Source organism: Camelus bactrianus, chromosome 17 (genome assembly GCF_048773025.1).
Source record: "Camelus bactrianus isolate YW-2024 breed Bactrian camel chromosome 17, ASM4877302v1, whole genome shotgun sequence".
NCBI lineage: Eukaryota > Metazoa > Chordata > Mammalia > Artiodactyla > Camelidae > Camelus > Camelus bactrianus.
Window position 1 is genome coordinate 31,136,044 of NC_133555.1, and position 21,667 is coordinate 31,157,710.

General features: G+C 44.1%; 1 protein-coding gene across 8 annotated transcripts in view; it reads right to left on the reverse strand.

Moving 5' to 3' along the window:
- CACNA1D (calcium voltage-gated channel subunit alpha1 D) overlaps positions 1 to 9,201 on the reverse strand; it is a 295,056-nt gene extending 285,855 nt beyond the window's left edge. For 6 of the 8 annotated variants that reach the window (XM_074344649.1, XM_074344648.1, XM_074344651.1 and 3 more), the window contains exons 1-3: positions 8,687 to 9,199; positions 6,419 to 6,728; positions 2,608 to 2,713 (exon numbers count right to left, since the gene is read on the reverse strand). In XM_074344649.1, coding sequence (XP_074200750.1) covers positions 2,608 to 2,713; positions 6,419 to 6,728; positions 8,687 to 8,753 — 483 coding nt within the window. In that variant the 5' untranslated portion in view covers positions 8,754 to 9,199. Of the gene's footprint in view, positions 1 to 2,607; positions 2,714 to 6,418; positions 6,729 to 8,686 lie in introns of all 8 variants that reach the window. The other 2 variants (XM_074344652.1, XM_074344653.1) reach the window with 2 other exon arrangements.
- Positions 9,202 to 21,667: the final 12,466 nt, after the last annotated feature.

A 21,667-nucleotide genomic window follows, 5' to 3' on the forward strand; every position in this document is an offset into this window, starting at 1 on the left:
CGAGACCAGACACACACTGGATCAAGGATGACAGCCGCATTTCTTCTCCAACAAAAGTAATAACCTCCCTACAAACTACCTGCAACAGGCAGAAACATCTTCCACCAAGATGGCCCTGAATCTTACTCCAGGTGGTCAACATCCACATTCCTGACAGAGCTCAGAGGCAGAGGAAACTACCAGCTCCCTGACACATACAACTGTATTGGTCTCTGCCCTTTGTTTTGCCGTTCACATTAATTGAAAGGTGTTTACTACAGATGAAAAATAAGCTTTGTTCAGCTGCCTCTAAACCAACCCCAAAAATAGAGCAATCACTTTGGTACAAATTGGGTCAAATGTATTAAAAAACAAAACAAAACAAAAAAAACCTGCTCCCTGGCAAGAGGACTGACATGGCATGGGACCTTGCTAAGAGTCAGGGGGAAATCCGCATATATCTTCCCTTCCCACAGTGGGAAAGGAAATATTTAATGAGTTAGGCAGAGACAAAACTCATCTAACTATGGGACCATTTAAGTGAGCACAAGACACAAACTTGAATGCTATGAGTTTCAGGATACTGAGAGGTCAAAGGAATACGTGTTGGTTTTTAGGAAGGCCTGCCAAACTAACACACCTCCCTCTCCCACCCAAAAAAGACCAGTGTTTAAGAACTGTCAAGAAAAGATCCACTGGGGAGGGATTGCCAGAGGGAGGAAAGGAGATTTATCCATTTCCTATATTTTATTCCCTCCCTTATTAGCTGAGAAATCCAAATGGTCTGACAGTACTTACATTAGTGCCCTGAATTTCCCTGGGAAAAAAGAATCAGAGTATTAATTGACTTACACATGCAGCTACATTAATTATTCCATTGATCTGAATTAATCTGCCTTTCTGAAAGATATTTATTTTCTAAGTTTGTTTAATCATGTTCTCTTGAGCTACAAAAAGCAACAAACTGGGTCACCATCCACGTTGTTAAATTTGGTAACAAGCTGACACCATCTGTGGCCTAGCCCCATTGATGGGGGCTTTTCACTACTTCTGCTTTTCCTTTGAAATGACTATCTATAATGTCACATGTCTACGACCAAATCAGAAGCTATTTAAAATACCCAAAATCACACAACTCATCTCTAGCACAGGATGAATATACACTAATAATGAGGCTGTATATGTGATCCAACTTCCGTTTACAGTTGTACTTTCAGTAGCAGTATCCAAAGTGTTTTAAAATTCTCTAGACATCAGACTACAGAAGGCCAAATATGAAGAGACATCATGCTGAAATATGCCACACATTTTAAGTGTAATATGATATCCTATACGTAAACTATGAAGTCTAAAATCACAGGAACACAATGTCAACATCTTCAGAACCCAGCAGAGCTCTCCCCACACTAGTTTTTCCTTTACAACACTCAGTTAAGAACATCCAGCCAGACGAAAATACAGCTTCAACACGAGAAACCAAAAACAAATGGAACCAGCTAAAAGAGGGGAAAGCAATAAAAGAGAGAGGGTTTCCTGTTATCCAGGCCCAGCCCCTCATTTACCTCCTTTCTGCATGGCCTCGTTAGGAAGGACTGAGCCCTACAAAGGCGATGCTACAGCCCCAGAAAAATCCTGAAACAGCTTCTGAATCATCAAGGAAAGATGACAGAATGTCAGAGGTAAAAACAACTCTCCTGATTGTCTCACCCAATCCCATCAATGGACAGGTGGGCAGTGCAGAAAGGGTATGCAAATAAATGCCCCAAGATTCAGCCAGTTGACAGCCAAGTAGGACAACTCCTAGTCCCACTCTAGTGCTTTTTCTTTTTTTTTTTTTTTAACTATATCAACCTTTCCCAAAGGAAGTTCCATGAAACACTGTGATGCGTTCTGCCAAAAAATGTTTAAAGAATCCATGACCAATTACTTTTAGGGACTAGCTGAGTTAAACAAAATGAAACTGGTTTTTTAACTACAGACCTTTCTGGAGCTTTTACTGAATTAATGTGCACCATAAATCTTTAAGAGGGCAATAAAGTATTGGAAGTATCTCAATTTATTTCACCGTAGAATCATTTTATCTTGGAGCATTTCATAGGCTAAGAGCAGGAACTTTGATACTATACTGTATTATTCTCCAAATTATGCTCTATGTGGATTAGTTTTGTTATATTCTACTTCTGTAAAAATTAACAGTTCATATATAATAACTACAATAACTCTCTACTTATCAGAAAAATTGAGCAAAGTACCCACTGCTCCCAAATAACACTGGGTTAAATTTTTTTTAATTAAAAAAAAAGCTAACATTATGAGGGAAAGAATGGTAGACAAAAGAAAGCCTATATGGAGAGAAAAGTTATTTTTAAATCTGCTACAAATGTCTTCCATAAAAAGGTCCACATCTATTTATACAAGATTCATGTCTTTAAACACTTTCATTCAGTATAAATTTGAGAATGCAGGTTAAAAAAAAAAACACACACACACACCAGTGTTTCAAAGCTCTGTGAAACATCACATGCGTAGCTGTAAACTTCAACCACCCAGAAAGCCAGCTGCCAGCTTCGGTACAAAGGCAAATGACAAACACACACCAGGATAAGCAGGAACTCTAAGGACACTTACCAAATTATGATTTGTTGAATTAGAATCATCTTCAGGGAATGGGATGTAAATAGCTAAGGCCACACAATTGGCAAAAATAGCCAATAATATAAATATGTCAAATGGTCTGAAAATTTTTGTTAAGGTATATATGTGTTATGTCAGCATACACCATCTCTCTCATCACACTCCCAATCACACCACTTTTGAATTGCTTTTTAAATTAAAATTACACACACAAATCCTTATTCCACTGACTGCTGCAACTAAGTTTCCAGCAGGAGTAATCGTCAGTGGTCAACTCACTGTGGATCTTCCTATCAAATGACCTCCCCATGTCCTTTTCTTCTGTTCCAAGGCTCACATTACACTCATTCTTCTATGGGACGTTTTATATGAAAACCTAAAAGTACATCCAATTAGGGCACTGTGCAAACCAAGCTTCTGCTTCCTGTCATTTTAAAAGCAACAAGGGCCTTAGAAAGCTAAATTCCTGGCTGTTGCAGACACAAAGAGAAGCCATCGTGAGACAAATCTCTTCCACAAATCCTTGCCACCATGTGTTAGAGCTGTTTTCTTGGAGGCTATTCTTGGCTGGGTCAGTCTGAATCTCCTGTCTGGACTGGCACAGGCCGGTCAGCAAAGACATCTTCCATTCCACCTGTGACTACCTCATGGCAGTTCCAATACTTCAGACACCGTAACAAGCAAACCAGGCTTCACCTCCCTCTCCTGCTTTTACTAATCAGTGGTTATCACTGTTTCAGATGAGAGCTGGACTGGAGCTGTATATAATGTACTGTTATTGTGTTCAACTTACAACCAAATTAAATAAAAAGTAATAAGAAATCAGCACCAGACGTCTTCAGAGTTCAATTTAACATCTCTAAATCTCGGGGGTCTGTCTGGAAGAATCACTCTGAGAGCAGCCTTCAACAGATACTTGCTTAAACATTCTGGTGTTATTCAGAGACATTGTCAAAACTGGCAATACAAAATTTGACATCTGCCAAAATGACTGTTTTTCTTCTCTCGGTTTTCAGTCTTTTCAAATGCAAGGTTTCATGAATACCAATCTAATCTCCAACTCTGGACTTGGTTGTACAGCACTGTTTCTCCCATATGCTTACCCACAAAAGACAAGGCCACCATTTAACCAGACACCTCCAAGTCCTAAAGCTTTGAGGGTATGAACAGACCCTTCCCAATTCATCCTGATTTCCTTCTGGGAAATCCAATGATGCCAAAGAAAACAAAGGCCCCTCACGTCTCTGGGGGTACCTTGAATTTCATGAAACCTCTGCCCCCTGAAGAAGTTGAACACTCACTGAAATATGGATGTGAAATACATCATTCCCTTATTCATCCGATGGGCTTATTTTTAAAGCCAGTTATCCTTCCCTCATATTTATTCTTTTAACTCATCTAGTATTACAAAATCTCTTACGTTGGGATCCAATTGTAAGACAGTCCACCTCAAAAACTTCAGAATCTTCTTTTCATTTTTCCTTCTGGCAGTTCCTACCAAAGTTTTAAAAGTCAACTGCCTTAATGTCATCCTACATAGAAAAACACTGACTGTCTCTTCTCTCCCCCACACCACCATTCTGCCTTTTTAATTTCCTAGTACCTAAATGAGAAGCCAGCAAATCTGAGAAGTACTAATGCTGTTCAGGAAGGCCAAACATAAGAGTATTTTTTCCTTTATGGTGGTCCAGTTTCAGACTCCAGGTATTGCTAGATGCCATCTCACTGCCCCAAGATTCTCACAAGCCAAGCAGAACAGAGCAATAGAGAACTAGATGGGTCTGATCCTAAATATTCCTTCCTCGTTCCCCTAAGTGCAGGACACAATGCCGAGCCTGCACATAAACTCTAAAAGCGTGTAAAAAGTCACTCTCCTAGTGCTGATGGAGTCTGGCACAGCTGGCTCTAGGAGGCTGTCTGCATCCTGCTCCCTGAAATTGAAGGAAACTGTCATTTGAAAAAACAAATCATATATCGTTTCAGAATCTATTCCACAGATTGTCCCAATGGTAGGTCGGCTTCTCCCGGTACTGGCAGCCACAGCCCCTAGTTCCTGTACACATGTGCCTCGCAGTGCAGGAACAGGAATCCACCACACGATCCAGGAATTCACTCCATTCACATAAATTGCTATATACAAATTACTGTACACCAAGAGACACAGCATCAGGCCTCCCACCTCACTACACATGAAATTAATGACGCTACCGAGAGGTCTCTGCTTACTCAGAGTCACGTCAAGCCAACCTGAGGAGGAGGAGATCGCGCTGGCTAAGTACAATTACTGCCTCTGACTCCAGCCATGCCGCTGAGGGACACCCTGTTGACCTAGCTCCCTCCTGGGCCAACACCAGTGTTCTTCCTCAGGCTCAAAAAAGAACCTAAAGAGAAAACACATCCACATGACCCCAGGCATGTGAGAGACTCTGCAACTCCTTCTAGAGAGGATACAACTGTTGAAAAAAGGAAATGCACATGAAAACCCCTCAAATCTGACCCTTGGCTACTCTCTCCAAAACCTTTCTAGACAGTTACCTCATTTTCATGCAAATCCTTGAGCACAGAAAACAGCCAGCTGAGACAGAGGGTGTGCAAAGAGCTGCCTAGCTAGGTACTCAAGTTATAAGGGGGGGTACAGCTCCAGTTTGCAGCCAGGGCTCCGACCGCCTCCCTGTGGAGCGTGGCCCCTCCTCACTGGGCTCAGTGGGGAAGCCCTCTGTTCATACTCCTTCCTATCATTGGGAATCGCTCTAAGGCCCTGGGTAGCCCCACAATACTTCTGGGAAAAGGAAATGCTGTGTTTTACGCAAATCAGTGAATCATCTGCCTAATTAGAAAGCCATTTGCTCAGAAAGGCCTCAGTCAACCTCTTCTGAAGGGTGGCAGGCACTGGAGCCTGGCCTCTAGGTTTGGGGAAGGGGGTGAGCAGGCAAAGCACCCAGTTTTCCAAGATCTGGGAGCTAACAGCCCTCTTGAGGCATTTGGAGTTCAGTTTTAAAAATACAAAGGAGACACCCAGAAATGTAACTCCAGTCCAAGGACACAGACAGAATTTTTTTTATAAAGGCAGCAACTGCAAATTCCTCCACTGTGAGGGCTGTGCTCTAACTTAGCCAGGCTCAGGAAGAAGAGGCAGACACCAACCTCTCCCTTCACAGGCTCCCTCCTGCTCACGTTTCAAATGCTGTTTGGGAACTTGTCAAAAGGAAATTCCAGGAAGTCTTAGCACTGAGGAGCAAATCGCTCCCTCCCTGTGAAGCAAGCGTTCATATTTGTAGCTACCTGAACATCAGACTCACCAAATGTCAGACCTAGAAGTAGCTTTAGTATTAATTGGAGTTTCCGAAGTAAATTCCAAACAGTAGAATGAGAAGATGCCACTAAAGGTCAAAAACATATTTATTTCTAGTAGTCTTTTTTTAATCAGCACACCTTACTTGCAATAGGTTCAGTGCATACCGCTGCTGAAAAACAATGGTGCGTTTAAAGGAACTATCTAGAGTCAGATGACCAAGGGTAGTTTCATATTTTAATTATCTACCATTTTGAATTTTCAGGTTGTCACTCCCTCCCCCACCACTACACACACACACACACAGAGTATTCTAAATATACCCACAGAGATACCCCTCTGCACCCTGAGGAGACAGGAAATTATATACCATGAAACCTTCTACATACAGCCTCTCTGTTGCTCACATTCCAGACTGCTATCACTTTGTAAGTGCCATTTCAGAAAGCAAATCCTTTTAAAGAACAGATGGTAAAAGAGAAAATGAGAAAGACTTCCCCTAAAAAAGGATACTTCCATTCCACTATACTAATGCAGGCTCTTCGGATGGGGTTATTGAGTGACAAACAGAAAAGGGCACGGGCAGGTCGGCTGTTGGACGAGTTACCCTGTTTTTTGCTCTTGGCGTATTGCTGACGTTTTCTTTGGGAGAGAGATCCTACAGGTGGGGGTGCGGAGGTGCTCATAGTTTGGGCAGCCTTGGCCTGTCTAGCAGCATCGATTGCAGCTTGCCAAGACAGGACGGTTTGCTTGGAGCTATTCGGCTGAGAAGTTGGTCCTTCACCAGAAAGAGGGAGCCTGGTGCCTCTTGCATAGTTTGCCTCTGGGAAGAAGGAGAAAAAGAAAAATTAAAAAACAAAACAAAACAGTAAGACTCCAGTGTCAGAAGAAAGCAAAGGTGGTTACCCATCAAGAATAGAGGGAATCATCCCCATGGTTCCATTTGGGACCTCATGTCCTACTTTTCAGAAACAGGGTTTGGTCAGCCAGAGCAGCAAGAAAAGTCCCCGTGCTCTGCCCAAAGTGTCAGTAACACAGGACCACTGCTGCATCACACCCAGTGGGTTAGTACCTCTCTACATCCCTGTCTCCACAAGGAGCCTTTCAGTGCATTTCTTCAGACAAACTGAGGTCATTCCCCCATTTTATTCCACTTCTTTCTTGACTTTTAAAACCCATTTATCTCTGATGAGTTAACAGAGACATACACAACAGCTTTTCTTCAAAATAACTACCATCACATACACACAAAAAAGGCAGTGCCAATAATTCAATAGTCTTAATCATTTTCAGGGTGTTACTCCAACATCTTTCCACAGCCACAAATGCATTTTTTTCAGCATGGAAAAAAATCCTCCACTGGCACCAGGGCAATACCAAAAGCCCCACAACAAATATCTAGATTATGCACTGACACTTCCTGCAAATGAAAATTCATGATGCTTGGGACTCATTTCCTCCACAGGCTTCCGAAAACAGAAAACATCTTTAGGGCTTTTTTGCATTTTAAATTGCAGCCGCAGCAGCCAAGCCAGCATCCAGAGAAACAGACAAGGCAGGCAGCCTGCACCCTTACACCTAGGATAGACAGGCTGGGTTATGCCAGAGGCCCTCAAGGCCTAAACAGCAATCACCTCAGTGTCGGATGGCATCCAAGTGCACAGAGGGTAGAACTCCACAGGGGCTTCATGTGCAAAGCCCCATCCAGCTTGGGGTCAGGCCAACACCCAGGCAAGTCTTCCAGGCACCTGCCTGCCTTGGGTCACAACCTCCTCACTGAGACAAGTCAAAGTGAGACTGGTGACAGCGGTAGAGGAATGGGCATTTGCAAGACCAATTCTTGCTAAATAAAGAGCAAGGGAGAGTCAAAGTAAGCACAGGTCTGCCTGACCAGCCGCCGGAGAAGGGGTTCACAGGGAAGGGCAACAGAGGTCTGAGCCAGGGGAGGATTCGTGCCAAGCCTTCCCTTGGGGAGCGCTCCACGGGAAGGCTGCGAGCCTTGGGAGTTGTAGGGGACTCAAGCGACCTCCAAGGAGGAGGGAGGAGGGCTGGCCAGGAGCTGCTCCAGCTTCCCTCGATCCAGCCGGGCCAGCGTGGTAACTGCACGTGGTGCCCGGCCGGCTCGGGAGGGGAGCCCCACAGCAGCAGCGACTCCCCGGGCATTGCTAGGTTACCGACGTTACCGACGTGTGCACAGCAGCGCAGGGAGCGGGAATACGCGTTCCACCCGACCCCCTAGCGATTCTAAGACCCAGCCTCCCTCTCAAGGGGAGGGGGTTGCTTTACCCACCGGCGGGAAGGGTGAAAGCCGGCAATCCTAGAATTTTCAGGATGCCACCAAAGACCTTCTTTCTAGTCAACCAAGGGGCGGGGAAGGAGGGGAAGGCGAGAAGAGGCTGGTAAGGGGGCTCAGGCTAAAGACTCACAGCCACCCCCTTTCCATCGCTCAGCGTTGGAGGAAAGTTGAGCCCGAGGACACTAAACCCGAATCACCTCGGCTCACCATCCCTCCGGCCGCACAGTACTCCACGGACTCCACAGCCGCCCCCACCCCACAAATGCAGAATTAACTCTGACATTCAAGGCCTGAAGGGGAGAACGAAGTGGCTGTCACGCATCTCCCCTATGTAGATGACACCGAGCTAGAAGCAGCCTCTCCAACCCCCTCAACCCACCAGCATATCAGAGACGGGAGGGGGTGAGAAGGAAGAGGGGGTGGGAAGAGGAGGACCATGACAAGGATTAGATTTGGCAGCGGGTGCCCAGGCTCTGGCTGCTCACCGTTCGCGTGGTCCGCTTGCTGCTGCCGTTGATGCTGCATTTTTTTCATCATCATCATCATCATCATCCACGAACATTTATTGAGCGCCTACTGTGTGCAGGGCACTGTGCTGGGCGTTGGGGAGGGGGAGGAACGGGTAAGGGGGTGACCGATAGGTAGGAGCCGCGGTCCCTGCCCTTATTTAAGCTTCAGCAGGGGGTGGGGAGGGACGGGGACAGATAACAGAAAATAAGAATAATTTATAAAAACCGCTGGCCACCCACGCTCCCTCTTTTTCAAAATCGGAGCAAAATAAACTTTTTTTAAAAAAAAATAAGATCAGATGTATATATTATCTTGATAATATATACATGTAATTTTTTGCTGCAAAGGAGAATTGGCTTCGTCTCCTCCTCTAGCGGAGGGATGCCGCGGGGATGTCGGTCCGGCCGCCGGGGCCGCTCCGCGCGCCCCCCATGCCCGCCCGCCGCGGTGCCCGGTGCCCGGTGCCCGCCGCCGCCGCCGCCGCCCGCGCCGCCGCTGGCTCGGGACCGCGGGCAGCCCGAGCTCACATCCGGGGACGGAGGCGCTCGCTCGCTCGCTCCGCGCCCGCCGCGCCGCGCCGCACGCCGGCTTCGCCCTGGCGACGCTGCGCGCCCGCCGCCGCGTCCCCCTCCCTCCCCCCGCCCGCTCTGGGCCTCCCACGGGCCGTGCAGTGCCCGGGCGATCGGAGGCCTGCCCGCAGCTCTCCCCTCCCGGCCCGCGCGGTCGCGGTGGCCGCCGCGTGGGACTCGGGGGGCCGCCACCCCGGCCTGGCTCGGCTGACCCGCGGGCGCCGAAGGGTTAAGCGCGCTCTAGCTGCGGGCAGTCCTCTTAACCACCTCGGCGCCGCCGCGGGCTCTCCCCTTTCCTCCGAAGAGGCAGGCGGAGCCTGTGGATCCCGCTGTGGCCGGGTGCGGATTAACCGCTCCTCCCCTGGCATTTCTTCGGGGCGGGGGCAAGGGGACACTTAGACTCCCGCGGCGGGCCTCGATTCTCCGCGCCGTCCTCCCTGCAGCACACCTGAAGGAGGCTCCGCCCCCTGGGAGCACAGGTGCGGGCAGGCGGTAGTTGCTTGGGTTGCGAGGGGTTCTGCCTGGCTCCCAAACGCTCCGGAGCCCGGCGAGAGCCTCCCGTTTTTCCTAGGCTCTTTCCGATTGCAGGAAGGATGGGGGCGCCCGGCTGTCTGGGGAGCACTCACTGCCCCAGGTAACATCACCTTTGGATGTAATCTGATTTCCAGCGCGTCCCCCATCACACCTCCGCCCAGCGCTTGGTCTGGCGCAGCCGTGGGCTCTAAGACGGTTGGGAGGGGGACACCTCTCTTCCCCTCTCCCTCCCTCCTCCACCCGCACCGCCACGGGTGTTAGGAGGCAGGTACAGGGAAGTAAAAGCCTAGGTCTTGCAAACTGCTTGTGTCGCTTAAAGGAATAGGCAGTCCTGCTAAAACTGCTGACTCCCGTGCGGGAGCTGAAGAGAGTAGTTTGTTTTATGGTACCTTCATTGTCTTATTTTTGGGATGAGGGTTTTTGCAAAGGGCAGCTCCCGTCTACAGAGGAAACTACTGTCTCTAGTGCATGACTGATATTTCTCATTTAGCTTTGTACTAGTTCTTGGATAAGGACATTTGCTTTGTTACTTCCCAAGATTCTATTTATTTGCTTTTGTTCCGATCTGCATGTTCCTACAGCGTTTTAGAATGTTTGAGAACAGCATCTTTAAAGCAAAAATAAAGCAAAAAGCTCAGCGTGAACTAAGAAATTAAGGGAAGGTGCTTCTTGGCCAGAGAAGTCACACAGAGCCCCCTCAATTTGGGGGGCCACCTGAGGAGAGAAAGTGAGGACCAAACATAGATTCTTCAGGGGCCTTCCTGAAAGGGGCATCAGGACTAGAGGATGGAAACAACCAAGCTCCTTGTTCTTTCTTTCTTTCTTTCTTTCTTTTTTTTCTTCTTTTTGCTTTGTTTTTGGAGAGGAGGAGAGGCAGAGAGAGACAGCCCTGAGGCCTAGTTGGTAATCGAATGCTGTCCTGGGCCACCTCAACTGAGGCTGCTTCTGAGCCCAGATCTGAAGGGATAGAAGCTGGTTCCCTTGAAAGAGTTTCTGATCCATGGACCCCTGAGCCTGAAGCATGTTTAAAATTCACAAGTACACTTGTCACTTTCCGAATTCTAGGTCTAAAGCTTTGCCTCTTGAGACCTATTCTGCAAAATCCTACCCTAATATTTGCTCGCAATTCAATTCAGCCAGCATTTATAAGGCACCCTGTTAAGAACAGGGTCTAGGCTAGGTTTTGTGGGGACAAATATGTGGCACAGCCCTTCCCTCAAGGACATACTATCCAGTAAAGGAGGAAAAGAGTGTGTGTATCTCTAATACTATTTGGAAGATAGGAGCTATAACAGCTATGAAGAAAGTGCTATGCAAGCATCAAAGAGATTCAAAATTGAGGGAATCTGAGACATTTTCACAGAAGAGATGGCATTTTAACTGATTCTTAAAAACTGATGGAGAGGGAAAGAGGGAGGGATAGACAGAGGACAGGGCAATTTTAGGACAGTGAAGCTATTCTGTATGATACTGTAATGGTGGATGTAGGACATTATTTTTATGCATTTGTCAAAACCCACATAGCATGTACAACACAGAGTGAACCCTAATGTAAATTATGGTCCCTAGTTAAGAATAATGTATCGATATTGGTTCATCAGTTGTAACAAATGGACCACACTAATGCAAGAGGTGAACAAAAGGAGAAACTGTTGGTGGTGGGAGTATGGGAATTCTATTGTCTATGCCATTTTTCTGTAAACCTAAAACTGCTCTGAAAGATAAAGTCTATTTAAAAAAAAAAACAACAGGTGACTAATTTTATAGGGCACAAATGGGGTATCAGGAATGAGCTTGGGGGAAAAAGTGAAGGCAAGGGAGACTGCTGTGCAGGACAGGATGTGTTTGAAAATTAGCAGGAGTGCAGAGCAGCTGAGGTGCTGACCACCGGGCCCAGGTTGGGGGTGGGGTGGCTAGGGGAGGTAGGCTGCCATGGCCAACAAAAGGGCAGTGCAGGAAGGCTTGCTGGCTTGCTGGGAAGACCAGATTTATCTCTGCAATGGAGCCAGCGAAGGTGTTTAAGCTGAGGAGGGACATGATTAAATTGTGATTCAGGTCTCCTGGTTTTACCTTTTAGATCTTAATGAGTTGATGGAATTTGAATTTTTAACAATTTTCCATCCCAGCTTCTGAATCCCATCTTTGCAAAGTCTCCAGCAAGGTGTTTTTTTTTTTAGCTTAAGGAACTTAATTCAGCACAGCTCTGAATGCTTTGGCCCATTGGGTAATTTAACTATTTATATACCCATAATACAAATTACTGAATAAATAAATAACAATAGTTGATATTTGTAAAGGCTTCCTGGGTGCCAGGCACAAATATAGGCGCTTTACATGTATTACCTCACGTAATTCTTATAATGAGGCTATGAGACAGGTACTCTTAGTCCCCTCATTTAACAAGAGACAAAACCAAGACACCAAGGAGTTAAAGTAAGTTGCCCAAAACCACACACAATTATTTAGTAGCTGAAGCAATAAGACATGAGGACATGAGGAAAGGCTAGAATATAAGATTTCAGCTCTAAATCAGCCACGTGTGATAAGACCAAATTATGTCACTAAAATACTACTGTGGAGTTTTAATCCCCAGGCCTTTATGTATAAAACACACCATTTAAAGGCACCACGCTGGCATTCTAGACATGGTGACCTGCATTAATTTCATTCAAAAAACCTTGCTGATACCCTAGTCTAGAGCCTCACCACCTCACACCCCTGGACCATTAACATGCCCCATCTCCATCCCTCCTCCCACAAATAACCCATCTTGTGCTCAAAATATACCATGTCACTTCCCTAACAAAAAACAAAAAAACAAACAAAAAAAGTTGGTTGGTTTCCCCAATCCAAACTCCTCTGACAAGCTTTCAACCTTATCATTTCGCACCATTCACCTTCACCTTGGTCAGCAGTCCCCTCATTAGGCCGTGAACATGCTGTGCTCATTTCTGACTCTGCCCCTGCTGGTGTTTATTCGCTGACCCAAAATCCTGCCTTGCTGACCTCTAACTAAACCCTCCCCATTTAAAGAGTCCCCAGCAAGTCCCTGCCTCCTCCCAGGAGCCTGCTCAGATTTCTCCAGCCACTGCCAACATCCAAGCATAATGGCCCCCACCTCCCCTTCACTAAAAGCCTACAGCACCTGGTTATTACTTCGGTTATATACCTTCTTGTGCCTTGTTTGATTACTTCTTGGCTATAAATCCTGTCTCTCCAAGCACAGTGTAGGTCCTTAAGCAAGGATCACCTCCTTAGCCCCCTCCCCCCACTGCCAAGTGTTCTGCTCACAGCAGGCACTAAATACTCTGATTAATCTGCTCAGGATCATAAAAGGCCACAGATATGGCTAGAAATTGTCAGCTAATATTTACAAAAATTCCATAAAGTTTATGGCAGGACACTTGGCCCTTAGATGGTAAAAAATATAAACAGAGGGAAAATTGGGTCTTTTACACTCCAGGAATTCTAATTTAAAAAGACAAACAGATCCTGAAGGCTATATGCAGAATATAGCCATAAACAAACTGTGCAATTGGGTCTGAATGAGGCTGTCCATTGTCAGGCCCTAAGAAGGTAGCCCTGACCCACTAACCGCCAGACAGGTGGAGAAAGGGGGTAGGGACACTGTTCCAGGTAGAGGAACGGCATGCACAGAGTCAGGCAGACAGGTCCAGAACATGTGCAGGAATCAGTAAGTGGTTGGGCTGGGACCTGGGGGCACTTCAGAGACAGTGGTGATAAGTGAGGTTGCAAAGGCAGGATGGAGTAGAATAGCGGAAAGTCCCCAGTGTCTGTTCACCAGTCTAGGTCTTGTCCTTTAGGCCAGTGATTCTCAAGCTTTTTGGTCTCAGGACACCTTCACACTCTTAGAAATTATGGTAGACCCCCAAAGAGCTTTTGCCATGTAGATTTTATCACTCAGTGTTTACTATATTCAAAATTCAAACTGAGAACATTTAAAATATCATTTATGGTTCACTTTAAAATAGTAATAAGCCCATTATGTGTTAACATAATTTTGTGGGGGAGAGGGAAGTAATTAGGGGTTTTGTTTTTGGATTTTGGTTAATGGAGGTACTAGGGATTGAACCCAGGGCCTCGTTCATGCTTAGCACATGCTCTACCACTGAGCACCCCTGCCCCCCCCGTGTTAACATAATTTTTTTTAAAGAAAAGTAACTCTAGTTTCCAAAACAAAATGGTGAGAAGAATGGCATCCTTTTACATTTCTACAAATCTCTTTACTGTCGGGATGAAAAGAAGACAGATTCTCTTATCCAGCATTCAGTCTGTGGTGATAGAATGTTGGTGTTGAAGTAAAGATATCCTGCCTCACATAGATATGTATTTGGAAAAGGGAAGACTGTTTTAATAGCCTTTTTAGATAATTATGGATATTCTTCTTTGGTAAGACACCAAAACTCGATTTTTAAAGGTTAGCTGAAATGTGGAATTTGAAACCATAACATTGAAACTTCTCCTACACCTTTACATTAAAATCAGTTTTATTGCACTTCCAATGGATATTTCTACCCAGGCATAATTTGGTAACATCATGCATTGGTAATTTGGAACATTTAGGCTCACTGAGTTACACAGATTTTCCAAATGTTGACATGTTTTGTTACACAGTATCCAAAAAACCACCGTTCATTGTGATCACCACCAGTCTCATCAGATAGTCTTTCAGCATTGGGAAGCTGTCAAGCTCTCAGTGGTAGACAGAAGTTTTTCAAAATTCTAATTTTCACTTGAAAGCTTAAATTTTATAATTGGCACAAATACTGTCAAGTTTTTTTCCTTGGAGGTGACTGGCTCACTTCATTCATTTTTCAAGAAAATATCTGCCAAATACTTAGGTCTCAATAACTGAAGTTTGTCAGTAAAATTGGTGTTCCCCGAAAAACTAGCCAGTCAGCTTTGCACCTCAAACCATCACACAAGTGAGGCAACAGTACGCTGTATGCAGCGATGACGTTTTATGCCTATGTCCCAATAGTCACGCCAGAATATTAAGACATCTATGCAAGGATTGAGAGTTAATAAAACTAATAATTTTTACTGTGTCATCAAGGAGAATCTTAAGTAAAACTGGAAATTTTTTTAACTGTGAGTACATGACAGAGATTGTGCATAACATGATGTCCACCATTACACTGCCCTGATTCATGCTAAGACGCCAGCACCTTAAACTACTGTTGATTTTACACCATCCATGCAAATGTCAACACAGTGGAAACAGCAAATAAGTTTTAGTGCTACTGTGAAAATAGTTTTGACCTCAAAAACCCCTTGAAAAAGATTTTAAGGTACCCTAGGTGGGGTTACTAGATAAAATACAAGATGCTCAAATATTGCTTGGGACCTATAGGTATACAAATATACAAAAATCATTTGTTGATTATTTGAAATTCAAACTTAGTTGGGCATCCTATACTTTTATTTGCTGCAAATGGCAACCTTACCTCTGGAGTTCCAAAAACTACACTTTGAAAATAGTTATTCTGGGGCCACCTTTGGTCAGAGACATGGTTGTCAGAGTTGTATTTCATGAAAATAGCTCTAATCCCCAGGGATGGATCAGAGAGTAGAAACATTCGTAGGTGTAGAAAGTTCTGATGGGTCAATTAAGAATGTTACTTTTTAACTATAATTATTAAGAGAGGCAATGCTATTCTAACCTTGGGCAAGGAAAACAGGAAGACCTGCAGAAGGCAGCTTCCAGCCTAGCTGGGGGCCCCATCCCATGGTGTTAACCAGCCACCCTCCTCCCAACATCACCCCACCATCAGGATTTCTTGATTCCAACTGACTTATACTCCTACCCAGCAACATTTAAAGGCCTTTCTTCTTGCTTTGGCCGGATGGAAAGTGGAGCCCAGCTGGTCTTTATCCTTCATCAACTTAAATATTCACTTGAAGAGCAGGATTTATGTTTCACATCAGGATCTGTAATTCCAGTTCCTTTAACTGGTTCATTTCCATCCCCCTTGACCCAATTCTTAAATCTTACCCATCACTCTGTGATGCACCAAATCCTCTCTATTTCCCCAGTTGGGAAATCCTGGCAGTCTAGTATATACAGCTGACACCCCATTATCCACGCTGACTGAGGCAAGCAGTGAAGGGGGCAAGTCTTGTTTTCCATCTGTGAAATAAATTGGTTATAAAACATGATCTCTAAGGATTTTTACCATTCTAAGTAAGGTGTACTAAAGAGCCCAGACATTAGAGACAGGTAGATCTGGGCTCAACTCCTGGCCTTGCCAGCTACCAGCTATGTGGCTTTGGGGGAGGCACTTACTCTCTTCTGGTAAAACAAGGATAGTATCACTCATTGATTTATTGCAAGGATTTAAAATATTGTTGTAGAAGCACTGACACATACCACCAAGTTGAATCATATACCTTATGTGAATTTAAGTATACACAATAATAGGGAGAGAAAGGAAGGGAGGGAGGGCACCATTTAAATGGTGCTGACAGGAGTATGCCCTTCCTTTGGTTGGTCTTAGTTCTTACCTTTGTGCCCTGACCTTAAAACTTAACCTCTTGCCTCCATTAGGATCAATCTGCTGTGAAGCTCTCCTTTTCATTCACAGCATTTTGTCATTCCACATAGTCCCAAAGCAATAGAATGCAGTTGGATTTATTTTAAGGTCTTTGTACTTTGCTTGATTTTAATTTCCAATACACACTTTAGTATTTAAGATTCAAGTCAATACTTACAACCCCAACAGGAGATAAAATAGAAAGACAGAGATAGCAGTGAAATAGGTATTCACATCCATGCACATAAGTGCAGCCCCACGGCACATACTGAATGTGAAAGTGGACACACACATACACACAGAGCACAGCACATCCAACATTGGGTTTAGTCAGCACAACTGCACAGTCACCTCTAGGTTAAAAGCAGCCAACTGCTAGGAATAAAACTGGTATACTCACACGTTGTAATGGAAAAATAACACAAGTCTGTATCTGATCAACCACAGGAGCAAATTTACAAGGACAGGAAGTTGTTTGGGAGATCCAGAGAGTCAATAAACGTCAGAAACTTTATAGTTCAAACATTACAGTTTCCTTTCATTTCTTCAGAGCAGTTGTTTATTCAATTCGCAAAACAAAAACTGAAGTTTAAATGGCACCACATTGGGGCGGGGGTAGGAGGGGAGGTGGGTAGAGTTCATGCTTAGCATGCACAAGGTCCTGGGTTAAATCCCCAGTACCTCCATTAAAATAAATAAATAAACCTAATACACTCCCCCAAAATACATGCATACATACATACATACATACATACATACATACATACATAAATGGCACCAGTATCTCTCAGAACTGGCACCTGCAATATATGCAGATCTGTTTACTTTTCTTACTACTTAAAAAAAATCTAAGTTACAAATCCTTGATACTGACATATGCCTTTTTAACGTTTAAATCAATGTTCTGGGGGAACATTAAGTAGGAGATGATAAAAATATTAAGAATCTTCATTTCATCAATTTTAGATTGTTTTAATAACACACTTAGAAATAAGCAGCACAAATCTTGAGTGCTTTGGACTCCCTTAATCCCCTTTGATTAGCAAAGTAGAACATACTTAGCCAGATTAAGAACGTTTTCTTTGGTTGACAAAATGCAATATGAAAATGCAGTAACCTCTCTTAGCTTCATGATTATGGTCATAAGTAGATGTTAAAAGTTGGAATTGGACCGTGAGTTTGTGATTTTGATAAAGTAGCCAGATCTTTATATACCCTAGGTTATTAGAACATAGACACAGGGGGGAAAATGCTACTTTTAAAAGGGTTCCAATTTGAAAACTTTTATAGATGAAAATGAACATTGTAGAAGCCAAAAAGACATTTATTTGAAGTCTCATTATACAAGCTTATATAACTCACTGAGGATTATCTGTTTTGTGTCCTAATAACCAGGTTGGCAATGTATTGCATCCAAAAATATGGAATTTCCTATTTGTCAGTTTTATCTTTTTTTAGGTTGCTATTTTTAATGTGTGTTTATGATACAGAAGACATCTCAGTCAATCATGTATTGAGCAAAATAATCACCATGGCAGAAGACACACATGGTAGTCTTTATTGTCAACATGTCTATAAAATTGAATAAATATTTGTTAGTGTTCCATTTTGATAAATACAAGGAACACATGGGGCTGAGAGGGAAACATATCAAGAGCTTCTTAATTTTTCAAAGGCTGACACTAATAGTAAATAGCAAAGAATGCCAGGGTGGGTGGGAGGGGCTTTGCAAACACTGTACATCAGAAACAGACTAGACTTTGATGTGGCAGAGTAACCGAGTGGCTAGAAAACAGAACATTGCACATCTTGTCCTGTGAAGCTAAATGCCTGAGTGGTATGAAAGGTCTTCCAGGATTCTAAACTTCCTATCCACAGCTTGCCCACCTTCCCCTTCTCATTCCCCTCAGCAGGCCTCTCCTTGGCTTCCTTTCTCAGCTCCTGCTTCACTGTAGACTGCTGAAGAAGGCAAAGTGATCAAAAGAATCCTGCAGAAAGAGTCAGAAGATTGAGCCTCTCGTTTTGGCCACACTTCACTGACGGCCTAGAACTTGGCAATGGTACACTTTAGAACTAGAGAAATGGCAGGAAGAGTGAGCGGCTAGGAGTCCCAGCTCTGCCACTGGCTGAGTGAAATTCGCAGTCACAGTCTTTTCAAACTTACTTCTTCATCTGTGAAATACCTGCCTCACGAGGTCACAAGGTATAAGAGGCTCATAGAAGACTGAGAGGGGGAAGTGTTTTATATATTACAAAGTACAGGACCCATGGTTTCCAAAGTGTAGCTCCTTAAAAAGCAGCATGAGTGGTCACCTGAGAACTTGCTAGAAATGCAAATTCTCCAACTCACCCAGACCTACTCAGTCAGAAACTCTGAGCTTTCACAGGTACTCCAAGTGGTTCTGGTACCTGCTAAAGTTTGAATACACTGCAGATGAATTGCTTTTCATGAGATTTCTCCTGGTTGTAGAATCCTGTGGTTCTGAATAGATTCTGCCAGTATCAGGAATGTTACTGCCCTTGTATTGCAGTGGTACTTATTGCAGGAGGAGCACAGTGGCTTACTGTCGTCTGTTCTCTTCTTGATTCTCACAAAATCCGACAAAGTAAAGCAATTGGATGCATTTCATGGAATCCCAGGGCACTTATAACAGGGATTGTATGACTTATGACCTCTGAGGGCAGAAATATACCACCACAAAGCCATACCAACACCTCGATGAAAGCTATAGTTTCAAAGACAGCAGAAAAATCTAACTCCACATATTTCCACCCAGCTCAATGATGCCAGAAATTTCATCATCACAGCTTAAAACTTTGGTCCTCCACCTGAAATGCCAGCATCCCTGGAAATATGACAGTGAGCCCTTTACTTCCCAGGTAGGGGAAAGGGAAGGAAGAGAACACAAGGGTCTCATTCTCAGAAAGTGGGATACCCACATCTGCTTTGGGAATCATACCTTAAAGGGGGATCTGGAGTCACCATAGGCGATTCTGCTTCCTTCACAATTTTGCCCAAGGACAGGTATGCATACACAACCAGGTGTTCATCATAGGTGTGTTAAAAAAACTTAATGATTGGCTTGGGGAGTCTCAGGCTGAAGGAGCAAGAATGAACAGACCACAACAGAGACAGAACCAAATGGGAAGATTCCTACTCTTGGTGCACTAGGAAAGATAGAAAACCTCCCAAACTATCATGAAAACATATCTTCCAATTTCATTTGGTCCTCTTCTTCCTCATCTGTCTGTACCTCTCACATTCTGGTGTCCTTTGTAAAAAAAATATAGTACTTATAAAAATATTTGTTTAGTTTGCAAAGCACTCTTCCATGCAATATTTCATTTGCTCTTGACAGCCCATGAAGAGAAAATTCCTCATTTTGCTGAGGAGGAAACTTGGGCAAGGATACTGTCAGTAAGTAGTAGAACTCACTTAGATTTGAACCATGGCTTTTCGACTCCAAGCCTACTTCTTTTGTCTCAGTGTGTCTCAGGGTTCCAGTCTGGTTTGCATCCTACCACTGAGGTGGTCTGTGTGTTACTGCTCAACTCCCACCATTCCTTTAGGAAATGGTGCTAGGGCTGTGGAGCCCTGGTGCAGAGCATGAATCCCAGGCTCCCATCATCGAAGCAGGCTCCCAGTTTTCTCCCACTGAGTACCTCCTCCCTATTTCTAGAGCACAGAGCTCCACAGATGGGCAACACTGTCAGCCATGGAAAAGAGATTCTGCCACACATAATTGTACTCTGAAAATATCCCTGTGGAAGTGTGTAGCTGAGTCACAGAGCTGGCAAGAGAACTTCACACAGGCCAGGCTCTTCTGGCAATGAACTCTGTGGGGCTCTACAAGGTGGCCCAGGGCATGGTCCTTCTCTGATCTAGGCTGACAGTTACTGAGGTCAAGTTGAAAGGATATTCCTTGTACTATCATTGCGGTGAGGACACTTGGATCATGCACAGAAGTTTGGTCTAAAGTTTTCTAAAATTCCTCCATACCTACCATTCTATTTACACACAACAAAAGCCTTTATTCTGTTATCTGGTCTTCTTGTACCATTTGTATGACTCAAGCTCCCAACTCTGGAATAATGGATCACAAATCCACACTTTCAGTGCTGCCCTTTAACCTGTAACTTTAATTTTAATTTAAGCGTCAATGCCACACCATCTAAGACCTTCCAGATGTAGTTGCCAACAAATCTAAGTAGAAGTATCTTAAGCCAAACCAGCTCCCCCAAGCAACTTCTAGCCCAACCATTTTCTCAACCATCAAGACTCAGCATGGTGGAGTTGTCTTCTCTTTCATTCTGTATATTTGTTTCATTGCCACTAATTTCTGTTTCCTGAGTATAGTTTTCATATTGCTGCCTAACTGATCTTTATTAAATCTTTCACTGTGTTATTCTCTGATTCAATATTTTCATTCTTGTTTTATAGCCATGAAAACAGTACTTCTCAACCCTGGCTACAGGTTAGAGCTTCTCAAAACTTCCAGTGTCCAAGCCCCATCCCCAGAAAATTCTGATTCAGGAGGCCTATGTGTTGGGGACCAGACATCACATCACTGAAAACCATTGTCCTGAATGGCAGCACTTTTTAAACTTTAAGGTGCACAGGAATCGCCTTTGGATTTTGTTAAAATGAAGTTTTGGATTCAATAGAGCTAGGGTGGGCCTGAGATGCTATGTTTCTAACAAGCCCCAAGACTAGTTCCAAGGCCATACTTTGGGTCTCAAGGTCCTAGCATATCAAGTGCAGGAGCTTCAGCATTACCTGGGGGCTTTGATGATTATAAGGCCTTTCCTCATTTCCCATGCTTCCTGCTGTCACCAGTACAGCTCCTGACTCCTAACACACTAGCCCTGCCTTGCTATCCTGGTTTACTTGGAAAGACTGACTCCCATCTCTCTGCCTAGTTTAATCTTACCCCTCAGTCAGTACCCAACCTAGGCCCTCTTCTGCCATTTAGTCTTCCCCAGCCACTCTATGGTTTATTAATTCCTTTTTCCTCTAATCTCCCACAACTATACAAAGTGTGGTGATCATTCCATCATATGATAAGCTCTACGTCTGACAGCAAGAAGAAAACTGGAAGAAGAAAGATATGGAAACTGGGCACCATTGTTGACACATTGTAACTGTTGGCAGGTCATTTTCCCTTTCTGAAAAATGCCCTTAAATTCAACAATATATTAAAAGGATTATACACCACGATCAAGTGGGATTTATTCCAGGAATACAAGGATGGTTCAGTTCTGCAAATCAATCAACATGATACATTAACAAAATAAAGGA